Source organism: Oncorhynchus clarkii, chromosome 1 (genome assembly GCF_045791955.1).
Source record: "Oncorhynchus clarkii lewisi isolate Uvic-CL-2024 chromosome 1, UVic_Ocla_1.0, whole genome shotgun sequence".
Lineage (NCBI taxonomy): Eukaryota > Metazoa > Chordata > Actinopteri > Salmoniformes > Salmonidae > Oncorhynchus > Oncorhynchus clarkii.
In genome coordinates this window covers 83,810,718-83,838,525 of record NC_092147.1, presented here as the reverse complement: position 1 = coordinate 83,838,525, position 27,808 = coordinate 83,810,718, and the positions used below count along the sequence as shown (strand labels likewise).

The window sequence follows — 27,808 nt, the reverse complement described above, 5'->3', positions numbered from 1 at the left end:
TCTCTCTACTGTAAGTCCCCTAACTCTCTCTACTGTAAGTCCCCTAACTCTCTCTACTGTAGGTCCCCTGACTCTCTCTACTGTAAGTCCCCTAACTCTCTCTACTGTAAGTCCCCTAACTCTCTTTACTGTAAGTCCCCTAACTCTCTCTACTGTAAGTTCCCCCAACCCCCTCGACTGTAAGTTCCCCTAACCCCCTCTACTGTAAGTTCCCCCAACCCCCTCTACCGTAAGTTCCCCTAACCCCCTCTACCGTAAGTTCCCCTAACCCCCTCTACCGTAAGTTCCCCTAACCCCTCTACCGTAAGTTCCCCCAACCCCCTCGACCGTAAGTTCCCCCAACCCCCTCGACCGTAAGTTCCCTCGACCGTAAGTTCTCCCAACCCCTCGCTTGTAAGTTCCCCTAACCCCCTCTACCGTAAGGTCCCCTAACCCCCTGTACCGTAAGGTCCCCTAACCCCCTCTACCGTAAGGTCCCCTAACCCCCTCTACCGTAAGTTCCCCCAACCCCCTCGGCCATAAGTTCCCCTAACCCCCTCTACCGTAAGTTCCCCTAACCCCCTCTACCGTAAGTTCCCCTAACCCCTCTACTGTAAGTCCCCTGACTCTCTCTACTGTAAGTTCCCCCAACCCCCTCGACTGTAAGTTCCCCTAACCCCCTCTACCGTAAGTTCCCCTAACCCCCTCGACCGTAAGTTCCCCCAACCCCCTCAGCCATAAGTTCCCCTAACCCCCTCTACCGTAAGTTCCCCTAACCCCCTCTACCGTAAGTTCCCCTAACCCCTCTACCGTAAGTTCCCCCAACCCCCTCGACCGTAAGTTCCCCCAACCCCCTCGACCGTAAGTTCCCCCAACCCCCTCGACCGTAAGTTCCCTCGACCGTAAGTTCTCCCAACCCCCTCGCTTGTAAGTTCCCCTAACCCCCTCTACCGTAAGGTCCCCTAACCCCCTCTACCGTAAGGTCCCCTAACCCCCTCTACCGTAAGGTCCCCTAACCCCCTCTACCGTAAGGTCCCCTAACCCCCTCTACCATAAGTTCCCCTAAGCCCCTCTACTGTAAGGTCCCCCAACCCCCTCGACTGTAAGTTCCACTAACCATCTCTACCGTAAGTTCCCCTAACCCCCTCTACCGTAAGTTCCCCTAACCATCTCTACTCGAAGTCCCCTAACACTAATCTCTTTCTCTCTCACTCTCCATTGTGTCTGACTATCCAATACACAGACATAGTATTCTCTCTGTGTGTTCCCAGTTCCCAATACACAGACATAGTATTCTCTCTGTGTGTTCCCAGTTCCCAATACACAGACATAGTATTCTCTCTGTGTGTTCCCAGTTCCCAATACACAGACATAGTATTCTCTCTGTGTGTTCCCAGTTCCCAATACACAGACATAGTATTCTCTCTGTGTGTTCCCAGTTCCCAATACACAGACATAGTATTCTCTCTGTGTGTTCCCAGTTCCCAATACACAGACATAGTATTCTCTCTGTGTATTCCCTGTTCCCAATACACAGACATAGTATTCTCTCTGTGTGTTCCCAGTTCCCAATACACAGACATAGTATTCTCTCTGTGTATTCCCTGTTCCCAATACACAGACATAGTATTTTTAAACCAATCATCACACAACTGCTTTACCCTGTGATCTGTGTGTTGTAAACCTGTTAATGTCCATAATCCATTCTGGTTCTGTTTATTCCTGGCATTTACATGTCAACATTAAACCAATAAGAACCCAGCGATCATCACAACGTTGCATCACAACGCCTTTCTCTTTAGCTACATTTCCAAATGGCACCTTATTCCCTATGTAGTGCACTGCTTTTTAGACCAGGGCCCTATGGGATTCTGTGTGGGTCCTGGTCAAAAGTAGTGCCATTTGTGACACAGGCTTTGTGAGGTCACTCAGCCACTAGGTGGACAGGTGGAAACACAGCTCTCCTTTTCATTCTCTCTCTCTCTCTTTTCTTTTCATTCCTTCCTCCCTCGCAGGATTTCAAAGGGCCAGAGAGAACAAGAGACTGAAGTATTCATATAATCACATTATATGGTGTGAGAGAGAGAGGGAGGGAGAGAGAGGGAGGGAGAGAGCTGGGAGGGTGTTTAAAGTGGCCAATTGATAGAGGGTCTGATTACTACCTCTTTCATTTCTCTCTTTGTGGCAGAAAAGCGCCTCTGAAGGACAAATTCTATTATGGCGAAAATTAGCTCGTTTTCTAAACCATCTGAAAGAAGGGGAATTAAATTTGTAGCCCTACCGCCCAGACATTACCCACTCTACCACCCAGACATTACCCACTCTACCGCCCAGACATTACCCACTCTACCCCCCAGACATTACCCACTCTATCACCCAGACATTACCCACTCTACCGCCCAGACATTACCCACTCTACCACCCAGACATTGCCCACTCTACCACCCAGACATTACCCCCCCTACCGCCCAGACATTATCCACTCTACCACCCAGACATTACCCAATCTACCCCCCAGACATTACCCACTCTACCACCCAGACATTACCCACTCTACCACCCAGACATTACCCACTCTACCACCCAGACATTACCCACTCTACCACCCAGACATTACCCCCCCTACTGCCCAGACATTACCCACTCTACCACCCAGACATTACCCACTCTACCACCCAGACATTACCCACTCTACCACCCAGACATTACCCACTCTACCACCCAGACATTACCCACTCTACCACCCAGACATTGCCCACTCTACCACCCAGACATTCCCCCCCCTACCACCCAGACATTATCCACTCTACCACCCAGACATTACCCAATCTACCCCCCAGACATTACCCACTCTACCGCCCAGACATTACCCACTCTAGCGCCCAGACATTACCCCCTTCCTACCGCCCAGACATTACCCCCCTACCGCCCAGACATTACCCCCCCTACCGCCCAGACATTACCCCCCCTACCGCCCAGACATTACCCCCCCTACCGCCCAGACATTACCCCCCCTACCGCCCAGACATTACCCCCCCCTACCGCCCAGACATTACACCCCCCTACCGCCCAGACATTACTCCCCCCTACCGCCCAGACATTACCCCCCCTGCCGCCCAGACATTACCCCCCTACCGCCCAGACATTACCCCCCCTACCGCCCAGACATTACCCCCCTACCGCCCAGACATTACCCCCCTACCGCCCAGACATTACCCCCCTACCGCCCAGACATTACCCCCCTACCGCCCAGACATTACCCCCCTACCGCCCAGACATTACCCCCCTACCGCCCATACATTACCCCCCTACCGCCCATACATTACCCCCTACCGCCCAGACATTACCCCCCTACCGCCCAGACATTACCCCCCTACCGCCCAGACATTACCCCCTACCGCCCATACATTACCCCACTTACCGGCCATACATTACCCCCCCTACCGCCCATACATTATCCCCCCTACCGCCCAGACATTACCCCCCTACCGCCCATACATTACCCCACTACCGCCCATACATTATCCCCCCTATCGCCCAGACATTATCCCCCCTACCGCCCATACATTATCCCCCCACACTCATACCTCCTGTTCATGTTTGGTTCCATCTCCTGTCCTTTTCCTTTTCACTGTCCTATCTCTCTACCTGTCTCTCCATCTCTCTACCTGTCTCTCCATCTCTCTACCTGTCTCTCCATCTCTCTACCTGTCTCTCCATCTCTCTACCTGTCTCTCCATCTCTCTACCTGTCTCTCCATCTCTCTACCTGTCCCCCCTCTACTTTTCCCTGTCTCTCCATCTCTCTACCTGTCTCTCCTCTCCTTTTCCCCTGTCTCTCCATCTGTCTCTCCATCTCTCTACCTGTCTCTCCATCTCTCTACTGGTCTCTCCAACTCTCTACCTGTCTCTCCATCTCTACCTGTTTCTCCATCTCTCTACCTGTCTCTCCATCTCTCTACCTGTCTCTCCATCTCTCTACCTGTCTCTCCATCTCTCTACCTGTCTCTCCATCTCTCTACCTGTCTCTCCATCTCTCTACCTGTCCCCCCTCTACTTTTCCCTGTCTCTCCATCTCTCTACCTGTCTCTCCATCTCTCTACCTGTCTCTCCATCTCTCTTCCTGTCTCTCCATCTCTCTACCTGTCTCTCCTCTCCTTTTCCCTGTCTTTCCATCTCTCTACCTGTCTCTCCATCTCTCTACCTGTCTCTCCATCTCTCTACCTGTCTCTCCATCTCTCTACCTGTCCCCCCTCTACTTTTCCCTGTCTCTCCATCTCTCTACCTGTCTCTCCATCTCTCTACCTGTCTCTCCATCTCTCTACCTGCCTCTCCATCTCTCTACCTGTCTCTCCATCTCTCTACCTGTCTCTCCATCTCTCTACCTGTACCCCCTCTACTTTTCCCTGTCTCTCCATCTCTCTACCTGTCTCTCCATCTCTCTACCTGTCTCTCCATCTCTACCCGTCTCTCCATCTCTCTACCTGTCTCTCCATCTCTCTACCTGTCTCTCCATCTCTCTACCTGTCCCCCCTCTACTTTTCCCTGTCTCTCCATCTCTCTACCTGTCTCTCCTCTCCTTTTCCCCTGTCTCTCCATCTGTCTCTCCATCTCTCTACCTGTCTCTCCATCTCTCTACTGGTCTCTCCAACTCTCTACCTGTCTCTCCATCTCTACCTGTTTCTCCATCTCTCTACCTGTCTCTCCATCTCTCTACCTGTCTCTCCATCTCTCTACCTGTCTCTCCATCTCTCTACCTGTCTCTCCATCTCTCTACCTGTCTCTCCATCTCTCTACCTGTCCCCCCTCTACTTTTCCCTGTCTCTCCATCTCTCTACCTGTCTCTCCATCTCTCTACCTGTCTCTCCATCTCTCTAACTGTCTCTCCATCTCTCTTCCTGTCTCTCCATCTCTCTACCTGTCTCTCCTCTCCTTTTCCCTGTCTTTCCATCTCTCTACCTGTCTCTCCATCTCTCTACCTGTCTCTCCATCTCTACCTGTCTCTCCATCTCTCTTCCTGTCTCTCCATCTCTCTACTTGTCTCTCCATCTCTACCTGTCTCTCCATCTCTCTACTTGTCTCTCCATCTCTCTACCTGTCTCTCCATCTCTACCTGTCTCTCCATCTCTCTTCCTGTCTCTCCATCTCTCTACCTGTCTCTCCTCTCCTTTTCCCCTGTCTCTCCATCTCTCTACCTGTCTCTCCATCTCTCTACCTGTCTCTCCATCTCTACCTGTCTCTCCATCTCTCTACCTGTCTCTCCATCTCTCTCTGTCTCTCCACCTCTCTACCTGTCTCTCCATCTCTCTACCTGTCTCTCCATCTCTCTACCTGTCTCTCCATCTCTACCTGTCTCTCCATCTCTCTACCTGTCTCTCCATCTCTCTCTGTCTCTCCACCTCTCTACCTGTCTCTCCATCTCTCTACCTGTCTCTCCCTCTCTCTCTCCATCTCTGTCCCTCTCTCACCCACACACACAGGGTTTTACCAGACCAGCCCAGGCAGGGCCCCGGGTCGGGGTATGTTTGTGTATCAGATATTTGCAGTAGATTAATGTGTGGAGAGAAGGGAGAAGGTCCAGCCGACTGGCTGAATCGATGTTTATTGCAGACTTCTTCTAAGTGCTTAATGATTTAGTCATTAACATATTGATGAACTTTGTTCCAACTTACTGCCACAGGGAGAAGGAGCACGATCTGGAGCGGCGCTTTGAGCTGCTCAACAGAGAGCTGAGAGCCATGATGGCCATCGAGGGTAAGACATTTACCCTTCGGTCATTTAGAAGACGCTCTTATGACGGGGGAAGTTAGGCCAGGGGGTTGAGCGGGTGGGGAGGGGGAGGGAAGATACAATTAGAGAGGGGGGAGAGACGATTAGAGAGGAGGGAGGGAGGGAAGAGACGATTAGAGAGGGGGGGAGAGACGATTAGAGAGGGGGGGGGAGACGATTAGAGAGGGTTGGGGGAGAGACAATTAGAGAGTGGGGGAGAGACGATTAGAGAGGGGGGAGAGACGATTAGAGAGGGGGAGGGAAGAGACGATTAGAGGGGGGGGGGAGACGATTAGAGAGGGGGGAGACGATTAGAGGGGGGGGAGAGACGATTAGAGAGGGGGGGAGAGACAATTAGAGAGGGGGAGGGAAGAGACGATTAGAGAGGGGTGGAGACGTTTAAGTAGGAAAGTGGAAATGGGGAGAAATACTTCAAATACATCACCTGTACCTTTATGGGTGGTGATTTTACTGCTATCTACTGGTAAACTGTCTATTATTCCATTAGTTTGGATTCAACACATTTCTCTCCTGCTCTGAATAATAGTGCTTCCTTGCAGTCAGGATCCTAACCACAGGTTGCTAGGTGGTTACTAGGAGGATCCTCCTCTGTCAGTATCCTAACCACAGGTTGCTAAATGGTTACTAGGAGGAGCCTCCTCTGTCAGTATCCTAACCACAGGTTGCTAGGGTGGTTACTAGGAGGATCCTCCTCAGTCAGGATCCTAACCACAGGTTGCTAGGTGGTTACTAGGAGGATCCTCCTCTGTCAGTATCCTAACCACAGGTTGCTAGGTGGTTACTAGGAGGATCCTCCTCAGTCAGTATCCTAACCACAGGTTGCTAGGGTGGTTACTAGGAGGAACCTCCTCAGTCAGGATCCTAACCACAGGTTGCTAGGTGGTTACTAGGAGGATCCTCCTCAGTCAGGATCCTAACCACAGGTTGCTAGGTGGTTACTAGGAGGAACCTCCTCAGTCAGGATCCTAACCACAGGTTGCTAGGTGGTTACTAGGAGAAGCCTCCTCAGTCAGGATCCTAACCACAGGTTGCTAGGTGGTTACTAGGAGGAGCCTCCTCAGCGAGAAGATCTGGACTGATGCTGTCTGATCAGTGCTATCTAACACCCATAGTAGGCCTGAATACCATTATCAGCACCCTGGTTTGATATCTAGCCCTGCTGACTGACATGGAGGATTAAAACCCGGCTAGCTAGTAGCTACGTTATCCAGGTAGGTTGTTGTGTGTACTGGTACCGGCTGAAAAGCACCACTATTGTGTGGTATCAAAGTTGTCGAGCCGAAACCCAAGTTTAATCCCTTTCACTGTGTCCTCTTTGTGAAAAATGAACCTTTTGACAATCAATGCAAATTGATTTCTCCATTCAATGTTGACCTGCCTGCACCTCTGCATCGGCCATGGTAATTTCTTTCCCCACCTGATAAGCAACCTGATCCATATTGAATCAATTGTAATTAGCTGGTGGAAGGGACTGGGCAGGTGTGTGTAGGGAGGAGGGGGGAGTGTGTATTTGTGTGTGCACCGTGTGTGTGTGTGCGTGCGTGTGTTGTGGAGTAGACAGACATGCATAGCTGAACAGGAGCAAGAGAGTAGGAACACATCCTGGTTAGGGGTTGATTGCTCTTGTCTGCCACACACCAGCCAGCCTGTATTTCTGTATTTGGAGAGGGAAGCAACAGGTAATGCAGTCAGACACCTGACAAAGACACCTGACAAAGACACCTGACAAAGCTGCTCTGAACTTTACATTTTATTACATTGTTCTAAGTGCATTTTCCACATGGTCACATGGTCACAACACATGGTCACATGGTCACAACACATGGTCACATGGTCACATGGTCACAACACATGGTCACAACACGTGGTCACATGATCACATGGTCACAACAAGTGGTCACATGGTCACATGGTCACAACACGTGGTCACAACACATGGTCACATGGTCACAACACGTGGTCACAACACATGGTCACAACACATGGTCACATGGTCACAACACATGGTCACAACACATGGTCACAACACATGGTCACATGGTCACAACACGTGGTCACAACACGTGGTCACATGGTCACAACACGTTGTCACATGGGGATAAGGAATACAAATGTTAAAATTAAAGCATAGTAATCTATAAAACATAATTGACATAAAACGTCATGATACAATAACATACATTCGTTGTTTTCTCAGAGCACAATAGGAGTTTGATGGCCATTTGCAGGCTATGCACTGTGAGAGGATGAATCCTTTGCAATCAAATCAAATTTATTTTTCACATACACATGGTTAGCAGGTGTTAATTAATGCAAGTGTAGCGAAATGCTTGTGCTTCTAGTTCCGACAATGCAGTAATAACCAACAAGTAATCTAGCTAACAATTCCAAAACTACTACCTTATACACACAAGTGTAAAGGGATAAAGAATATGTACATAAAGATATATGAATGAGTGATGGTACAGAACGACATAGGCAAGATGCAGTAGATGGTATCGAGTGCAGTATATACATATGAGATGAGTAATGTAGGGTATGTAAACAAAGTGGCATAGTTAATGTGGCTAGAGATACATGTATTACATAAAGATGCAGTAAATGATATAGAGTACAGTATATACATATGAGATGAGTAATGTAGGGTATGTAAACATTATATTAAGTAGCATTGTTTAAAGTGGCTAGTGATATATTTTACATCAATTCCCATACATTTTCATTAAACCTATAAACCTGAATTGAGTGCATGAGCAGCAGAGTATGAGAGGTGGGACGAGGCAGACAATGGTCCTGGAGAGGTGGGACAAGCCAGACCATGGTCCTGGAGAGGTGGGACAAGCCATACCATGGTCCTGGAGAGGTGGGACAAGGCAGACCATGGTCCTGGAGAGGTGGGACAAGCCAGACCATGGTCCTGGAGAGGTGGAGACAAGGCAGACCATGGTCCTGGAGAGGTGGAGAGGTGGGACAAGCCAGACCATGGTCCTGGAGAGGTGGAGAGGTGGGACAAGCCAGACTATGGTCCTGGAGAGGTGGGACAAGCCAGACCATGGTCCTGGAGAGGTGGGACAAGCCAGACCATGGTCCTGGAGAGGTGGAGAGGTGGGACAAGCCAGACCATGGTTCTGGAGAGGTGGAGAGGTGGGACAAGCCATACCATGGTCCTGGAGAGGTGGAGACAAGGCAGACCATGGTCCTGGAGAGGTGGGACAAGGCAGACCATGGTCCTGGAGAGGTGGGACAAGCCAGACCATGGTCCTGGAGAGGTGGGACAAGCCAGACCATGGTCCTGGAGAGGTGGGACAAGCCAGACCATGGTCCTGGAGAGGTGGGACAAGGCAGACTATGGTCCTGGAGAGGTGGGATAAGGCAGACTATGGTCCTGGAGAGGTGGGATAAGCCAGACCATGGTCCTGGAGAGGTGGGACAAGCCAGACCATGGTCCTGGAGAGGTGGGACAAGGCAGACTATGGGCCTGGAGAGGTGGAGAGGTGGGACAAGCCAGACTATGGTCCTGGAGAGGTGGGACAAGGCAGACTATGGTCCTGGAGAGGTGGGATAAGGCAGACTATGGTCCTGGAGAGGTGGGATAAGCCAGACCATGGTCCTGGAGAGGTGGGACAAGCCAGACCATGGTCCTGGAGAGGTGGGACTTATCAACTGGCCCTTTATCCTCCTCTCCACCCTCTCCTCTCCAACCTCTCCACCCTCTCCACTCTCTCCACCCCAACCTCTCCACCCTCTCCACTCTCTCCACCCCACTCTCTCCACCCTCTCCACCCCACTCTCTCCACCCTCTCCACTCTCCACTCTCTCCACCCTCTCCTCTCCACTCTCTCCACCCTCTCCACCCTCTCCTCTCCACTCTCTCCACCCTCTCCACCCTCTCCTCTCCACTCTCTCCACCCTCTTCACCCTCTTCTCTCCAACCTCTCCTCTCCACCCTCTCCACCCTCTCCTCTCCACTCTCTCCACCCTCTCCTCTCTCCTCTCCACCCTCTCCAATCTCTCCTCTCCACCCTCTCCAATCTCTCCTCCTGCCCTCTCTCCATTCCTCTCTCCTCTTCTCCTTCCTCGGGGATCTACTTAATATTCAACATGCTCTACCTTTCACAGGCCAGGCACAGATAGTTCTGCTAGAAAGATAGTGTGTGAGGGAAGAGAGTGTGTGTCCGCTGTTATTTGGTGGTTGGCCAGGTCCATTGAGTGATGGCTGGGCTGCGTGGCGTGGCGTGGCTTGCAGGTAATTGCTGATTTGGTTGGCCAGCCGATGACAGAGAGACTTGCAGAGATAGACACACACACACACACGCTCGCGCACACACACACGTCCATGCCAGTCGATGACAGAGAGACGCTAGCGCTGGAGTACTCAAACCAGTGAACGACACAGATATACACACTTGAAGAGATATATTCACACACTCTCACACACACTCACACACACTCTCACACACTCACACACACACTCACACCCTCTCACATGATTAAAAGTGATACAGATAGCCAGCAGCGTATCCACTTATTCTGATGCCTCACAGCATAGTGGGAGAATGTGTGCTTCCATACCATCCAGTCTATGATCCATACTGTTATTGATCTGTCAGTCTATGATCCATACTGTTATTGAGCTGTCAGTCTATGATCCATACTGTTATTGAGCTGTCAGTCTATGATCCATACTGTTATTGAGCCGTGAGCTGTCAGTCTATGATCCATACTGTTATTGATCTGTCAGTCTATGATCCATACTGTTATTGAACTGTCAGTCTATGATCCATACTGTTATTGAGCCGTGAGCTGTCAGTCTATGATCCATACTGTTATTGAACTGTCAGTCTATGATCCATACTGTTATTGATCTGTCAGTCTATGATCCATACTGTTATTGAACTGTCAGTCTATGATCCATACTGTTATTGAGCTGTCAGTCTATGATCCATACTGTTATTGAGCTGTCAGTCTATGATCCATACTGTTATTGAGCTGTCAGTCTATGATCCATACTGTTATTGAGCTGTCAGTCTATGATCCATACTGTTATTGAGCCGTGAGCTGTCAGTCTATGATCCATACTGTTATTGATCTGTCAGTCTATGATCCATACTGTTATTGAGCTGTCAGTCTATGATCCATACTGTTATTGAGCTGTCGGTCTATGATCCATACTGTTATTGAGCTGTCAGTCTATGATCCATACTGTTATTGAGATGTCAGTCTATGATCCATACTGTTATTGAGCTGTCAGTCTATGATCCATACTGTTATTGAACTGTCAGTCTATGATCCATACTGTTATTGAGATGTCAGTCTATGATCCATACTGTTATTGAGCTGTCAGTCTATGATCCATACTGTTATTGAGCTGTCAGTCTATGATCCATACTGTTATTGAGCCGTGAGCTGTCAGTCTATGATCCATACTGGTATTGAGCCGTGAGCTGTCAGTCTATGATCCATACTGTTATTGAGCCGTGAGCTGTCAGTCTATGATCCATACTGTTATTGAGCCGTGAGCTGTCAGTCTATGATCCATACTGTTATTGAGCTGTAAGATGTCAGTCTATGATCCATACTGTTATTGAGCTGTCAGTCTATGATCCATACTGTTATTGATCTGTCAGTCTATGATCCATACTGTTATTGAGCTGTCAGTCTATGATCCATACTGTTATTGATCTGTCAGTCTATGATCCATAGTGTTATTGAGCTGTCAGTCTATGATCCATACTGTTATTGAGCTGTCAGTCTATGATCCATACTGTTATTGAGCTGTCAGTCTATGATCCATACTGTTATTGAGCCGTGAGCTGTCAGTCTATGATCCATACTGTTATTGAGCTGTCAGTCTATGATCCATACTGTTATTGAGCTGTCAGTCTATGATCCATACTGTTATTGAGCTGTCAGTCTATGATCCATACTGTTATTGAGCTGTCAGTCTATGATCCATACTGTTATTGAGCTGTCAGTCTATGATCCATACTGTTATTGAGCTGTCAGTCTATGATCCATACTGTTATTGAGCCGTGAGCTGTCAGTCTATGATCCATACTGTTATTGATCTGTCAGTCTATGATCCATACTGTTATTGAGCTGTCAGTCTATGATCCATACTGTTATTGAGATGTCAGTCTATGATCCATACTGTTATTGAGCTGTCAGTCTATGATCCATACTGTTATTGAGATGTCAGTCTATGATCCATACTGTTATTGAGCTGTCAGTCTATGATCCATACTGTTATTGAGCTGTCAGTCTATGATCCATACTGTTATTGAGCCGTGAGCTGTCAGTCTATGATCCATACTGGTATTGAGCCGTGAGCTGTCAGTCTATGATCCATACTGTTATTGAGCCGTGAGCTGTCAGTCTATGATCCATACTGTTATTGAGCTGTCAGTCTATGATCCATACTGTTATTGAGCTGTCGGTCTATGATCCATACTGTTATTGAGCTGTCAGTCTATGATCCATACTGTTATTGAGATGTCAGTCTATGATCCATACTGTTATTGAGCTGTCAGTCTATGATCCATACTGTTATTGAACTGTCAGTCTATGATCCATACTGTTATTGAGATGTCAGTCTATGATCCATACTGTTATTGAGCTGTCAGTCTATGATCCATACTGTTATTGAGCTGTCAGTCTATGATCCATACTGTTATTGAGCCGTGAGCTGTCAGTCTATGATCCATACTGGTATTGAGCCGTGAGCTGTCAGTCTATGATCCATACTGTTATTGAGCCGTGAGCTGTCAGTCTATGATCCATACTGCTATTGAGTCGTGAGCTGTCAGTCTATGATCCATACTGTTATTGAGCTGTAAGATGTCAGTCTATGATCCATACTGTTATTGAGCTGTCAGTCTATGATCCATACTGTTATTGATCTGTCAGTCTATGATCCATACTGTTATTGAGCTGTCAGTCTATGATCCATACTGTTATTGATCTGTCAGTCTATGATCCATAGTGTTATTGAGCTGTCAGTCTATGATCCATACTGTTATTGAGCTGTCAGTCTATGATCCATACTGTTATTGAGCTGTCAGTCTATGATCCATACTGTTATTGAGCCGTGAGCTGTCAGTCTATGATCCATACTGTTATTGAGCTGTCAGTCTATGATCCATACTGTTATTGAGCTGTCAGTCTATGATCCATACTGTTATTGAGCTGTCAGTCTATGATCCATACTGTTATTGAGCTGTCGGTCTATGATCCATACTGTTATTGAGCTGTCGGTCTATGATCCATACTGTTATTGAGCTGTCAGTCTATGATCCATACTGTTATTGAGCCGTGAGCTGTCAGTGGTTGGTAGAGTTGAAGATTTTATCAGGAACAGAATGGAACCTAAAGATCAGGGGACTGGACCCTATCACAGAACACCTAGAGGAGGGAGAGGGAGGAGGAGAAGGAGAGGGAGGAGGAGAAGGAGAGGGAGGAAGAGAAAGAGAGGGAGGAGGAGGAGGAGAGGGAGGAGGAGAAGGAGAGGGAGGAAGAGAAAGAGAGGGAGGAGGAGGAGGAGAGGGAGGAAGAGAAGGAGAGGGAGGAGGAGAAGGAGAGGGAGGTGGAAAAGGAGAGGGAGGAGAAGAAGGAGAGGGAGGAGGAGAAGGAGAGGGGGGGAGGCGAAGGATAGGGAGGAGGAGAAGGAGGAGGAGAAGGAGAGGGAGGAGGAGAAGGAGAGAGAGGGAGGAAGAGAAGGAGAGAGAGGGAGGAAGCAAAGGAGAGGGAGGGAGGAGAAGGAGAGGGAGGAGGAGGAGAGGGAGAAGGAGAGGGAGGAGGAGAAGGAGAGGGAGGAGAAGAAGGAGAGAGGGATGGTATATTAAACAGACCCTGGGGTTTAAAGACATGTTGGGTGATAGAGGGGATCCTCCTTGTGTCTGCCTGGTCTGCTGCCAGGCTGTGAAAATACCATCTGTATACCAGGACTCAGCTCCCTCATACCAAACACACACACCTTTAAACACACACACACCTTTAAACACACATACACATAATGGTACGTACACACACAAACGTGCTTACAGACACAGTCTTACGAACACCATCTGTAATCCACGGTCTCATCTCCTTGCAACCAAATTGATCTACTGTGCTCTCTTTATCTGTTTACTGTTTACACACACACTTACACACTCACACACACACACACTCACACCACACACACCTTTCTCTCCCCTCTCCGTACACAGCGTGTGACGTGGCTCGGAGGGTGTGTGTTGTGAAGTGTCTGCTCCTGGTCTCTGAAGGGATTTATGCAGAGCCAGGTCCCACACTTTTCTTGTTACGGTTTGATATGATAAGCTTTTTTATATGTTGAAAATCAATATGTAATCCTATGTAGTAGTTTATCCTCCCTCCTCTGCAACTCTCACCATCTCTCTCCCTCCCTCTCCCTCTCTCTCACCATCTCTCTCCCTCTCTCTCCCTCTCTCTCACCATCTCTCTCCCTCAATCTCCCTCTCTCTCTCACCATCTCTCTCCCTCTCTCTCCCTCTCTCTCTCCCTCTCTCTCACCATCTCTCTCACCATCTCTCTCCCTCCCTCCCCCTCTCTCTCACCATCTCCCCCTCACTCTCACCATCTCTCTCTCTCCCTCCCTCCCCCTCTCTCTCCCTCTCTCACACCATCTCTCTCCCTCCCTCCCCCTCTCTCTCACCATCTCCCCCTCACTCTCACCATCTCTCTCCCTCTCTCTCACCATCTACCCCTCTCTCACCATCTCTCTCTCCCCCTCTCTCTGATCATCTCCCTCTCTCACCATCTACCCCTCTCTCACCATCTCTCTCTCCCCCTCTCTCTCTCTCTCTCTCTCTCTCTCACCATCTCTCTCCTCTCTTTCCCTCTCTCACCATCTACCCCTCTCTTCCTCTATCTCTACCTCTCTCTCCCTCTCTCTCTCCCTCCTCAAGCAGCTGTCCCCCTCTCCCACCCTCCCTCTCTCCCCCTCTCTCTCCCTCTCTCCCTCCCCTCTTCTACTCCCCCCATGTGTAAATCTATTTGGGCTTTGTTGCAGGTCTAAGGCCGCGGTGCTGTAGCCCTGGATTCATTAGGTATAGTGTGTGTGTGTGTGTGTGTGTGTGTGTGTGTGTGTGTGTGTGTCTGTGTCTGTGTCTGTGTGTGTGGAATCCTGTCACACGGGCACCCTTTGATGATGTTGCTAACTCTTTCAGGATCGCTAGTTGACTGGAACTGGAGATAAGCTTGGGGTATGGTGACAATGCACACACACACACAGATGATAACACACACACACACAATGACACACACACACAAAAACACATAATGACACACACACACAAAAACACATAATGTCACACACACACACACACAATGACACACACACACAAAAACACATAATGACACACACACACACACACACAGATGATGGCACACACACACACAAAAACACATAATGACACACACACACACACACAGATGATGGCACACACACACACACAAACACAATTACACACACACACACACAGATAATGACACACAAACACAATGACACACACACAGATAATGACACACACACACAAACACAATGACACACACACACAAACACCTACTCTTACACACGCTTTGTATAAAATAGATATACTACTAGTGTTACAGCTAGTCAAGCAGCTGTAACTAGTCCTAGACAAGGTGCTGTCTATACAACTAGTCAAGCAGCTGTAACTAGTCCTAGACAAGGTGCTGTCTATACAACTAGTCAAGCAGCTGTAACTAGTACTAGACAAGGTGCTGTCTATACAGCTAGTCAAGTAGCTGTAACTAGTCCTAGACAAGGTGCTGTCTATACAACTTGTCAAGTAGCTGTAACTAGTCCTAGACAAGGTGATGTCTATACAGCTAGTCAAGCAGCTGTAACTAGTCCTAGACAAGGTGCTGTCTATACAGCTAGTCAAGCAGCTGTAACTAGTCCTAGACAAGGTGATGTCTATACATCTAGTCAAGCAGCTGTAACTAGTCCTAGACAAGGTGCTGTCTATACAACTAGTCAAGAAGCTGTAACTAGTCCTAGACAAGGTGATGTCTATACAACTAGTCAAGCAGCTGTAACTAGTCCTAGACAAGGTGATGTCTATACAGCTAGTCAAGTAGCTGTAACTAGTCCTAGACAAGGTGATGTCTATACAACTAGTCAAGCAGCTGTAACTAGTCCTAGACAAGGTGCTGTCTGTACCGCTAGTCAAGGTGCTGTCTGTACCGCTAGTCAAGGTGCTGTCTATACAGCTAGTCAAGGTGCTGTCTATACAGCTAGTCAAGCAGCTGTAACTAGTCCTAGACCAGGTGCTGTCTATACCGCTAGTCAAGCAGCTGTTAGTAGTCCTAGACAAGGTGCTGTCTATACAGCTAGTCAAGCAGCTGTAACTAGTCCTAGACAAGGTGCTGTCTATACAGCTAGTCAAGCAGCTGTAACTAGTCCTAGACAAGGTGATGTCTATACCACTAGTCAAGCAGCTGTGTCTAGGACTAGTTAAGGTGATGTCTATATCGCTAGTCAAGCAGCTGTAACTAGTCCTAGACGAGGTGCTGTCTATACAGCTAGTCAAGCAGCTGCAACTAGTCCTAGACAAGGTGCTTATACAGCTAGTCAAGCAGCTGTAACTAGTCCTAGACAAGGTGCTGTCTATACCACTAGTCAAGCAGCTGTAACTAGTCCTAGACAAGGTGCTGTCTATACAGCTAGTCAAGCAGCTGTAACTAGTCCTAGACAAGGTGCTGTCTATACAGCTAGTCAAGCAGCTGTAGCTAGTCCTAGACAAGGTGATGTCTATACAGCTAGTCAAGCAGCTGTAACTAGTCCTAGACAAGGTGATGTCTATACAGCTAGTCAAGCAGCTGTAACTAGTCCTAGACAAGGTGATGTCTATACAACTAGTCAAGCAGCTGTAACTAGTCCTTAACAAGGTGCTGTCTATACAGCTAGTCAAGTAGCTGTAACTAGTCCTAGACGAGGTGCTGTCTATACAGCTAGTCAAGCAGCTGTAACTAGTCCTAGACAAGGTGATGTCTATACAACTAGTCAAGCAGCTGTAACTAGTCCTAGACAAGGTGCTGTCTGTACCGCTAGTCAAGGTGCTGTCTGTACCGCTAGTCAAGGTGCTGTCTATACAGCTAGTCAAGGTGCTGTCTATACAGCTAGTCAAGCAGCTGTAACTAGTCCTAGACCAGGTGCTGTCTATACCGCTAGTCAAGCAGCTGTTAGTAGTCCTAGACAAGGTGCTGTCTATACAGCTAGTCAAGCAGCTGTAACTAGTCCTAGACAAGGTGCTGTCTATACAGCTAGTCAAGCAGCTGTAACTAGTCCTAGACAAGGTGATGTCTATACCACTAGTCAAGCAGCTGTGTCTAGGACTAGTTAAGGTGATGTCTATATCGCTAGTCAAGCAGCTGTAACTAGTCCTAGACGAGGTGCTGTCTATACAGCTAGTCAAGCAGCTGTAACTAGTCCTAGACAAGGTACTGTCTATACCGCTAGTCAAGCAGCTGTAACTAGTCCTAGACAAGGTGCTTATACAGCTAGTCAAGCAGCTGTAACTAGTCCTAGACAAGGTGCTGTCTATACCACTAGTCAAGCAGCTGTAACTAGTCCTAGACAAGGTGCTGTCTATACAGCTAGTCAAGCAGCTGTAACTAGTCCTAGACAAGGTGCTGTCTATACAGCTAGTCAAGCAGCTGTAGCTAGTCCTAGACAAGGTGATGTCTATACAGCTAGTCAAGCAGCTGTAACTAGTCCTAGACAAGGTGATGTCTATACAGCTAGTCAAGCAGCTGTAACTAGTCCTAGACAAGGTGATGTCTATACAACTAGTCAAGCAGCTGTAACTAGTCCTTAACAAGGTGCTGTCTATACAGCTAGTCAAGTAGCTGTAACTAGTCCTAGACGAGGTGCTGTCTATACAGCTAGTCAAGCAGCTGTAACTAGTCCTAGACAAGGTGATGTCTATACAACTAGTCAAGCAGCTGTAACTAGTCCTAGACAAGGTGCTGTCTGTACCGCTAGTCAAGGTGCTGTCTGTACCGCTAGTCAAGGTGCTGTCTATACAGCTAGTCAAGGTGCTGTCTATACAGCTAGTCAAGCAGCTGTAACTAGTCCTAGACGAGGTGCTGTCTATACAGCTTGTCAAGCAGCTGTAACTAGTCCTAGACAAGGTGATGTCTATACAGCTAGTCAAGCAGCTGTAACTAGTCCTAGACAAGGTGATGTCTATACAACTAGTCAAGCAGCTGTAACTAGTCCTAGACAAGGTGCTGTCTATACCGCTAGTCAAGGTGCTGTCTATACAGCTAGTCAAGGTGCTGTCTATACAGCTAGTCAAGCAGCTGTAACTAGTCCTAGACAAGGTGCTGTCTATACCGCTAGTCAAGCAGCTGTTACTAGTCCTAGACAAGGTGCTGTCTGTACAGCTAGTCAAGCAGCTGTAACTAGTCCTAGACAAGGTGCAGGTAACTTCACAGTAACTACAAATGTCCAAAATGGCACCCTATTCCTTTCATAGTGCACTACCTTGGATTAGCGCCCTATGGGCAGGATTAGGTTTCCATTTGGGACTTTGTGTCCTGACTCCAGTTGGCCCCTGGCCAAAGCTCTCACTTGGGGGCCATTCCACCGAACAACAGAACACAACTAAAGAGAGATCTGTGGTAATAGATGGTAATAGTAATAGACGTCTCCGGACATCACTCGCTGACTACTCTGTAAAATGTCTCTCAAAGTGTTTATCAATCTGTGGATTAATCCATGCTAGTTTGTGCGTATGTGTGTGCTGGTAAATGTGTTGGACCTAGATTTTAAGCCAAGAACACAAACATACTCACTCTCCCCCCGTCCTGCTCTGAGAAAGGGGTCTTCGGAGCAGTTTGGGTCTCCTGAATACATTGAGCATTGGAAGGGTGGGGGTCATGGGGATTTGAACCGGCGCATTCTTCTGTGTCTTGTGCAGATTCACATGGTTACCGTTGAGAGGGTGAAACAGAAGAGAGAGAGAGAGAGAGAGAGAGAGAGAGGGTGAAACAGAAGAGAGAGAGAGGGTGAAACAGAAGAGAGAGAGAGAGAGAGAGAGAGAGAGAGGGTGAAACGAGAGAAAGAGAGGCTGAAACAGAAGAGCAAGAGAGAGGGTGAAACAAGAGAGAGAGAGGGTGAAACAAGAGAGAGAAAGGGTGAAACAAGAGAGAGAGGGTGTAACAAGAGAGAGAGAGGGTGCAACAAGAGAGAGAGAGGGTGTAACGAGAGAGAGAGGGTGAAACAAGAGAGAGAGGGTGAAACAAGAGAGAGAGGGTGAAACAAGAGCGAGAGAGAGAGTGAAACAAGAGTGAGAGAGAGGGTGAAACAAGAGAGAGAGAGGGTGAAACAGGAGAGAGAGAGGGTGAAACGAGAGAGAGAGGGTGAAACAAGAGAGAGAGAGGGTGAGACAAGAGAGAGAGGGTGGAGCGAGAGAGGGTGAAACAGAAGAGATGGCGAAACATGAGAGAGAGGGCGAAACAGAAGAGCGATAGAGGGGGTGAAACAGAAGAGCGGGAGAGGGTGAAACGAGAGAGATAGGGTGAAACAGAAGAGCGAGAGAGGGTGAAACAAGAGCGAGAGAGGGTGAAACAAGAGAGAGAGAGGGTGAAACAAGAGAGAGAGAGGGTGAACAAGAGAGAGAGAGGGTAAAACAATAGCGAGAGAGAGGGTGAAACAGAAAAGAGAGGGTGAAAGAGAGAGGGTGAAACAAGAGAGAGAGAGAGAGAGAGGGTGAAACAAGAGAGAGAGGGTGAACAAGAGAGAGAGAGAGAAGGTAAGACAAGAGAGAGGGTGAAACAATAGCGAGAGAGAGGGTGAAACAGACGAGAGAGGGTGAAACAAGAGAGAGAGGGTGAAACAGAGAGAGAGGGTAAAACAAGAGAGAGAGAGGGTGAAACAAGAGAGGGTGAAACGAGAGAGAAAGAGGGTGAAACGAGAGAGAAAGCGGGTGAAACGAGAGAGAGAGAGAGAGAGGGTGGAGCGAGAGAGGGTGAAACAGAAGAGAGAGAGGGGGTGAAACAGAAGAGCGAGAGAGGGTGAAACAGAAGAGCGAGAGAGGGTGAAACAGAAGAGCAAGAGAGAGGGTGAAACAAGAGAGAGAAAGGATGAAACAAGAGAGAGAGGGTGAAACAGAAGAGTGAGAGAGGGTGAAACGAGAGCGAGAGAGGGTGAAACGAGAGATAGAGAGAGGGTGAAACGAGAGCGAGAGGGTGAAATGAGAGAGAGAGAGAGGGTGAAACAAGAGAGAGAGAGGGTGAAACGAGATAGAGAGGGTGAAACAGAAGAGCGAGAGAGGGTGAAACGAGAGGGAGAGGGTGAAACAAGAGAGGGAGAGGGTGAAACAAGAGAGGGAGAGGGTAAAACGAGAGAGAGGGGTGAAACAGAAGAGAGAGAGAGAGAGAGAGAGAGAAAGAGGGAGAGAGAGAGAGAGTGTGTGTGAACACTGGCTTTCTCTCACTCCTCCCTCTTTCGGGGTTGGAAGTAGGGAGGGGGTAACTTCCATGAGTGGCTGCGGGGTGTTTTTTACCGCAGGTTTCTGGTTACACGCACTCTCACTCACACTCACTCTCTTTCTCATACACACACACACACACACTTTCTCTCGCACACATAGACACTCACCCCTGTTCTCTACCCTCTCGTTTGCGCGGCCATGTCTGTCATCGTCCCTCTATTGTTTACCTTTCTAATGAGGGGGGCGGGACCTACCACAGCTTTGATTGACAGCTCCATGCTTCCGCATCCCACTGGCGGGTTGGAACTTTGGCTTGGGTAAAGAAGAGGGGAGGGGAAAGAGGGAGGGAGGGAGGGAGGGAGATGGAGTAGGGGAAGGGAAGGGAAAGCGAGAGATAGAGTAGGGGAGAGGAAGTAGAAAAGAGAGAGAGAGCAGTTGAGAGGGAGGGACAGAAAAGGAGGGATGTTTTTTGTTATACCTCCGTTTTGGATACTTTTCCCCCCTCTGTGGGCAGGCCTGTGCAGGGGAATTGTGGGATAGTGGAGGTATGGCAAAGGAGGAATAACCTTTTCTATTTGTAATAAGTATATATTTGAAGCTGACAACTTTCCATCGCATTGTGTGAGTTTAGTGAGTAGTCTTCTCCTTTTGACATTTCACTGGTCTTCAATTTAAACATCAAAACCATGTTTGGCATATTGGTATTAGTCCCTGGTAAACACTACTGACCAACCTCTCTGAAGAGGAGAGTAGTTTAGTGCCTGAGAGAGAGAAACGGTCAGAAGAAGAGAAAGAAAGAGAGAAACAGAGAGAGCGAGAGAGTAGCGGGTCAGATAAGGGGACTGTGCTCATTTCGCTCTGTGGTCGACTTCAAAGAGTGGCTGGACCAATGAAGAGAGAGCAAGACCGTACAGGGGGACAAACACACTGGGCCCAGCATGGAGCGCACACCACACACACACACCACACACACACAAACACTCACTCACACACATGACAGGCCGGTTGCAACTTGACGAACCAGAGGGGAAATATTTATTTTTTTAATAAAGCATGCAGCGCACTTATTTTAGTGACTGACATTTTCCAACATTCCTTTTCTTCTCAAATCAATAGGTGTTTAAATATGAATGGATGTAAAGATGTTGAACCAGATGTGTCACATGACCCGCTGTAGAACTCTCTGACGGCTAACTGTTAGAGGGCCAACACCGCCCACTGCAACACAACATTTCTACTGGCACATTTCACTCCAAGTGTTTGGCCCCAAAATGCAACTTTTTTGTGTGTTTTTCCCCCGTCCCTAACTGTGTGATTAATGGGACTGAAGTATATATATTTTTATTTTTATAATACGAGACATGTTCTCTCCTCAAGAGAGTTTATCTGTGGTAGCACATATTCACAAAGCTTCTCTGAGTAGGAGTGCTGATCTAGGACCCTCCTCTTATTCATTATGATTTAAAAGGCTAAACTGATCCTATGTCAGCACTCCAACTCTGAGAAGCATGGTGGGATTAATATATCTACCCTGGTGTTGGGTATATCTGCAGATATGATGGGGTTAGGGGTTTGTATCTATCTACCCTGGTGTTGGGTATATCTGCAGATATGATGGGGTTAGGGGTTTGTATCTATCTAACCTGGTGTTGGGTATATCTGCAGATATGATGGGGTTAGGGGTTTGTATCTATCTACCCTGGTGTTGGGTATATCTACAGATATGATGGGGTTAGGGGTTTGTATCTATCTACCCTGGTGTTGGGTATATCTGCAGATATGATGGGGTTAGGGGTTTGTATCTGTCTACCCTGGTGTTGGGTATATCTGCAGATATGATGGGGTTAGGGGTTTGTATCTATCTACCCTGGTGTTGGGTATATCTGCAGATATGATGGGGTTAGGGGTTTGAATCTATCTACCCTGGTGTTGGGTATATCTGCAGATATGATGGGGTTAGGGGTTTGTATCTATCTACCCTGGTGTTGGGTATATCTGCAGATATGATGGGGTTAGGGGTTTGAATCTATCTACCCTGGTGTTGGGTATATCTGCAGATATGATGGGGTTAGGGGTTTGTATCTATCTACCCTGGTGTTGGGTATATCTGCAGATATGATGGGGTTAGGGGTTTGTATCTATCTACCCTGGTGTTGGGTATATCTGCAGATATGATGGGGTTAGGGGTTTGTATCTATCTACCCTGGTGTTGGGTATATCTGCAGATATGATGGGGTTAGGGGTTTGTATCTGTCTACCCTGGTGTTGGGTATATCTACAGATATGATGGGGTTTGTATCCATCTACCCTGGTGTTGGGTATATCTGCAGATATGATGGGGTTAGGGGTTTGTATCTATCTACCCTGGTGTTGGGTATATCTACAGATATGATGGGGTTTGTATCTATCTACCCTGGTGTTGGGTATATCTGCAGATATGATGGGGTTAGGGGTTTGTATCTATCTACCCTGGTGTTGGGTATATCTACAGATATGATGGGGTTAGGGGTTTGTATCTGTCTACCCTGGTGTTGGGTATATCTGCAGATATGATGGGGTTAGGGGTTTGTATCTATCTACCCTGGTGTTGGGTGGATCTGAAGCCGGTGGTGCCACGCACCAGGAAGGCGGATATCTGAGCCCCAGAGAGAGGGCTCTCCCGCGGACACGGTTCCCCCAGGGGGAGGCAGGGAGAGGGGATTGGAACGGGGTCGCATCTGGCCCCTGTGGGCCCCTTCCTGGTTGGCCTGGGAGCTGCTAGCTAGGTGAACTGGAGGGGAGGAGTCAGGGAACCTGTGTGATTTATTCATTGTAGTTAGGCCTTTTGTTCTTCTCTATTCGCTGTTGATATTTGGACTTTTATTTAGACACTTGGAAATGTGAGAGAGACAGGAAGATGAGACAGGAGAACTGTTGTAGTAGTGGTGGTAGTATCAGTAGTAGTAGTAGTATCAGTATCAGTAGTAGTAGTATCAGTAGTAGTAGTAGTATCAGTAGTAGTAGTAGTATCAGTAGTAGTAGTAGTATCAGTATCAGTAGTAGTAGTATCAGTAGTAGTAGTATCAGTAGTAGTAGTAGTATCAGTAGTAGTAGTAGTATCAGTAGTAGTAGTATCAGTAGTAGTAGTATCAGTAGTAGTAGTAGTATCAGTAGTAGTAGTAGTATCAGTAGTAGTAGTATCAGTAGTAGTAGTAGTATCAGTAGTAGTAGTAGTATCAGTAGTAGTAGTATCAGTAGTAGTAGTAGTATCAGTATCAGTAGTAGTAGTATCAGTAGTAGTAGTAGTATCAGTATCAGTAGTAGTAGTATCAGTAGTAGTAGTATCAGTAGTAGTAGTATCAGTAGTAGTAGTATCAGTAGTAGTATCAGTAGTAGTATCAGTAGTAGTAGTAGTGGTGGTGGTAGTATCAGTAGTAGTAGTATCAGTGGTAGTAGTGGTGGTAGTATCAGTAGTAGTTGTAGTAGTAGTAGTAGTAGTAGTAGTATCAGTGGTAGTAGTAGTAGTAGTAGTAGTATCAGTAGTAGTAGTGGTGGTAGTATCAGTGGTAGTAGTATCAGTGGTAGTAGTAGTATCAGTGGTTGTAGTAGTAGTATCAGTGGTTGTGGTAGTGGTGGTGGTAGTGGTATCAGTAGTAGTGATGGTGGTGGTAGTAGTAGTGGTATCAGTAGTAGTGATGGTGGTGGTAGTAGTAGTGGTATCAGTAGTAGTATCAGTGGTTGTGGTAGTAGTAGTATCAGTAGTAGTAGTATCAGTGGTTGTGGTAGTAGTAGTATCAGTAGTAGTGGTAGTGATGGTGGTAGTATCAGTATTAGTGGTGGTGGTAGTATCAGTGTTAGTGGTGGTGGTAGTATCAGTATTAGTGGTGGTGGTAGTATCAGTGTTAGTAGTGGTGGTAGTATCAGTATTAGTGGTGGTGGTAGTAGTAGTGGTGGTGGTGGTATCAGTATTAGTAGTAGTGGTGGTGTTAGTGTCAGTATTAGTATTGGTGGTAGTAGTGCTGGTGGTGGTGGTAGTATCAGTGTTAGTATTGGTGGTAGTAGTAGTGGTGGTGGTGGTAGTATCAGTATTAGTATTGGTGGTAGTAGTGCTGGTAGTGGTGGTGGTAGTATCAGTATTAGTATTGGTGGTAGTAGTGCTGGTAGTGGTGGTGGTGGTGGTGGTAGTAGTGCTGGTAGTGGTGGTGGTGGTGGTGGTAGTAGTGCTGGTAGTGGTGGTGGTAGTTGTGGTAGTATCAGTATTAGTAGTAGTAGTGGTGGTGGTAGTATCAGTAGTAGTGGTGGTAGTATCAGTAGTAGTGGTGGTAGTATCAGTAGTAGTGGTGGTGGTGGTAATAGTATTAGTGGTGGTTGTGATAATAGTATTAGTGGTGGTGGTGGTATCAGTATTAGTGGTGGTGGTAGTATCAGTAGTAGTGGCGGTGGTGGTAGTGTCAGTATTAGTGGTGGTAGTGGTGGTGGTTGTAGTGGTGGTGGTAGTATCAGTATTAGTGGTGGTAGTGGTGGTGGTAGTATCAGTAGTATTAGTGGTTGTAGTATCAATAGTAGTAGTAGTAGTATCAGTGGTTGTAGTAGTGGTGGTGGTGGTCGTAGTGGTAGTAGTATCAGTGGTAGTGGTAGTAGTATTGGTAGTAGTAGTAGTATCAGTATTAGTGGTGGTAGTAGTAGTAGTATCAGTGGTGGTAGTAGTGGTAGATCAGTACTGTAGTAGTACTGTAGTAGTACTGTAGTAGGTGCTAATCTTCTCTCTCCTCTCCAGACTGGCAGAAGACAGAGGCTCAGAAGAGAAGAGAGCAGCTGCTGCTGGATGAACTGGTCATACTGGTCAACAAACGAGACGCGCTGGTCAGAGACCTCGATGCACAGGAGAAACAGTACGTCTCACACACACAGTCACACACACAACCATAAAGAGAGACTGATATCAACCAATAGGGTGACATGCTGCAGGGGGTTAAAGGTCAAATCTGCTCTCCTGGTGCGCCGCCGCTCCATTCACAGGTGGCATGGCGACCGTTGCCATGGCACCCGGCCTCTGTGTACAGTCCTGTGTCTGCTGTCCCTCTACCTGTCTCCCTCCTGTATCATGTGACCTCCTGCTCTTTAAACCCCTGACCTCTAACCTTTGACCTGGCTGTGTTCCGCAGGGCGGAGGAGGAAGATGAACACCTGGAGAGAACCCTAGAGCAGAACAAAGGCAAGATGGCCAAGAAGGAAGAGAAGTGTGTCCTTCAATGATTGTCATTTCATTTCACACACACACACACACACACATATATATATATAGTCTTCGTCCCAAATGACACCCTATATGTCCTATATATTACTTTGACCAGGGCAACATAGTGCACTATATAGGGAATAGAGTGCCTTTTGGGACACTGATACAGACTATGATCGATACAAGAATTGTATTATTATTATATTGACTATTATTATTGTAATTATTATTATTAATATACCATGATATTGACATATTGTTATTAATATACAATTTCTTGACATTATTATAATTATAATAATTATCATATTGACATATTGTTATTAATATACCATTATATTGACATTATTATAATTATTATTATTATCTTGACTATTTGAGAAACCTGTATTTTAAGTTTATTTGAACCCTGAAATTGAAATGATGTTGGTTTTTTTTGGTCAAGGGCTGTGATGGTTTTACTGCTAAACTAAAAGCATGCATCCTAAATGCAACCCTATTCCATATAAAGGGCACTACTTTTGACCAGAGCCCCTCACTATATAGGAAACAGGGAGCCATGTGGGAGGTGTAAAGGCTCTGTAAGGATGATACCATGATGTCTTGAACCAGCTTTATACTGACATGGAAATGTGTCCTGCTTATACAACACACTAGATTGTTTTAATTTTGTTGTTGTTGCTTTATCAAGCAAGGTACTTGTATTTAATAGACATATAAATGATGGCATATTACAGCCCAGTGAAAACCTACCACGGGAGGGATTGAATTTCATTCAGACACACACAGCCTTCTCTTGGCAGAATGTTTCAATGTTGAGGAGCTTGGAGACAGAGATTCCTTTATAGTGGTTTTGAGGTACAGCACGAGTTGTTTTATTGGCGACGTTGGTGATGATATTATACTGATGTCTATTGTTTCAGTTGGACTTTAAAAACAACAACAACAAAAAAGTATAATTCACGATATCAGTATTTTCAAGCTATGTTTATTACTTGACTGTGTGTAATGTTTTTAATGGTAATATCTCAAGATGCAGTTCATAAACCGAAAAACTGTTATGATTTTTTTTTAGTTCGCTTGAATGCGGTTAACCAAACATTTCAGAAGAAGAGCTGGCTCGGTGATAAGGAGAGGGGGGGGATAAGGGGGAGGGACGGAGGAAGAGTAGAGGGGTAAAGAGCAGAGCTGAGGCGGGGGTCGTGTCCAACATTTTGTATATTTCATCACCGCTCTGGCATACAAAAAACTTTTTTCCCGGATCAATTCCGCAAGCAGTTGAAAGCAAAGAAAGCAGAATAACTTTTATTTAATTGCCGTTTTATAGTCGGTAGTAGGAATTCTACGGGCTATACGTGTTATTTAGTGAACCAGCATCACGACACAACCATGTCATATTCTTGCATTTCTTGCTTTTTAATCAAAAGGGCGTTTTGTTTATATTTATTGTACACATACTGAAGAAGAGATCATGTGTTGCTTTTATTTGTTCTTCGATCTCCTGGTTCCAACAATAGAAATGTAATTATCAGAAAGGGCATATAGCCCATCAGATCATTCTAGTAGTTATATTTCTATCGGTTCCACTACATCCGAATGCAGCTGCTGTCTGAAACGTGTGAACATTTACCTGTGTGATTATTTATTCCACTGTCGTAACACAAGTCTTCAATAAAGTCCGAAACTTTCATACTCCATTGCAGGTGTTTGGTGCTCTGTGGAATAGACTAGGCTACTAGTTCTCTCGTACACAACTTTACCGGAGGCCTCTGAATATTGGCGGTCTCTGAAATATAATATTGAGTACTCTATTGGATCATGAGTGTTTGAGCAACAATTTAGGCCTATATTTGAATTGTTTAAAAAAATATATGTTTTCCTTGTAGCCTACAAGTAATGAATAGTATTAGTATTGTTTATAATGTGACATTGTCTTCGTTTAATTTGTTACATCCTAGCTTCTGTGAAGTTTTAAATCGTTTTTAAATTTTGCTTTAATTTAATTGTTTTTCCATATTCGACATTTCTGAAATATTCCAACAACGAGGTAAACCTAGTTGGGCCATAGTGGTTGCCCATTTGCAAGTGGTAGGCTACATTTTCTAAATTAAAAGTAAATTATGTTTGTAAAAGTTTTTCAAATGCTAGTGTGCTTTTCGTTGAAATAGATCAACAGAAGTGTTTTAATGTCTAACTGTAGACACTGGCGAGCCGCGCGTTTAGCCACGCTTATTACATACAGCTCTGCTGAATTCCCCTGCGCTTTATGCATGTTTATAAATTAGTATTTTCGTCCGGTTTTCTTTGAGCTCGATGCGGAGTAGCCTATATAGCCT

At 46.7% G+C, this 27,808-nt stretch overlaps 1 protein-coding gene across 1 annotated transcript in view; it reads left to right on the top strand.

The window, feature by feature from the left end:
* Window positions 1-27,164, top strand: part of LOC139409794 (EH domain binding protein 1) — a 388,012-nt gene extending 360,848 nt beyond the window's left edge. Inside the window, exons 26-28 of the mRNA XM_071155208.1 lie at window positions 5,659-5,732; window positions 25,011-25,125; window positions 25,399-27,164. Of these exons, the coding sequence (XP_071011309.1) occupies window positions 5,659-5,732; window positions 25,011-25,125; window positions 25,399-25,489 (280 nt within the window). The 3' untranslated portion in view covers window positions 25,490-27,164. The remainder of the gene's footprint in view (window positions 1-5,658; window positions 5,733-25,010; window positions 25,126-25,398) is intronic.
* Window positions 27,165-27,808: the final 644 nt, after the last annotated feature.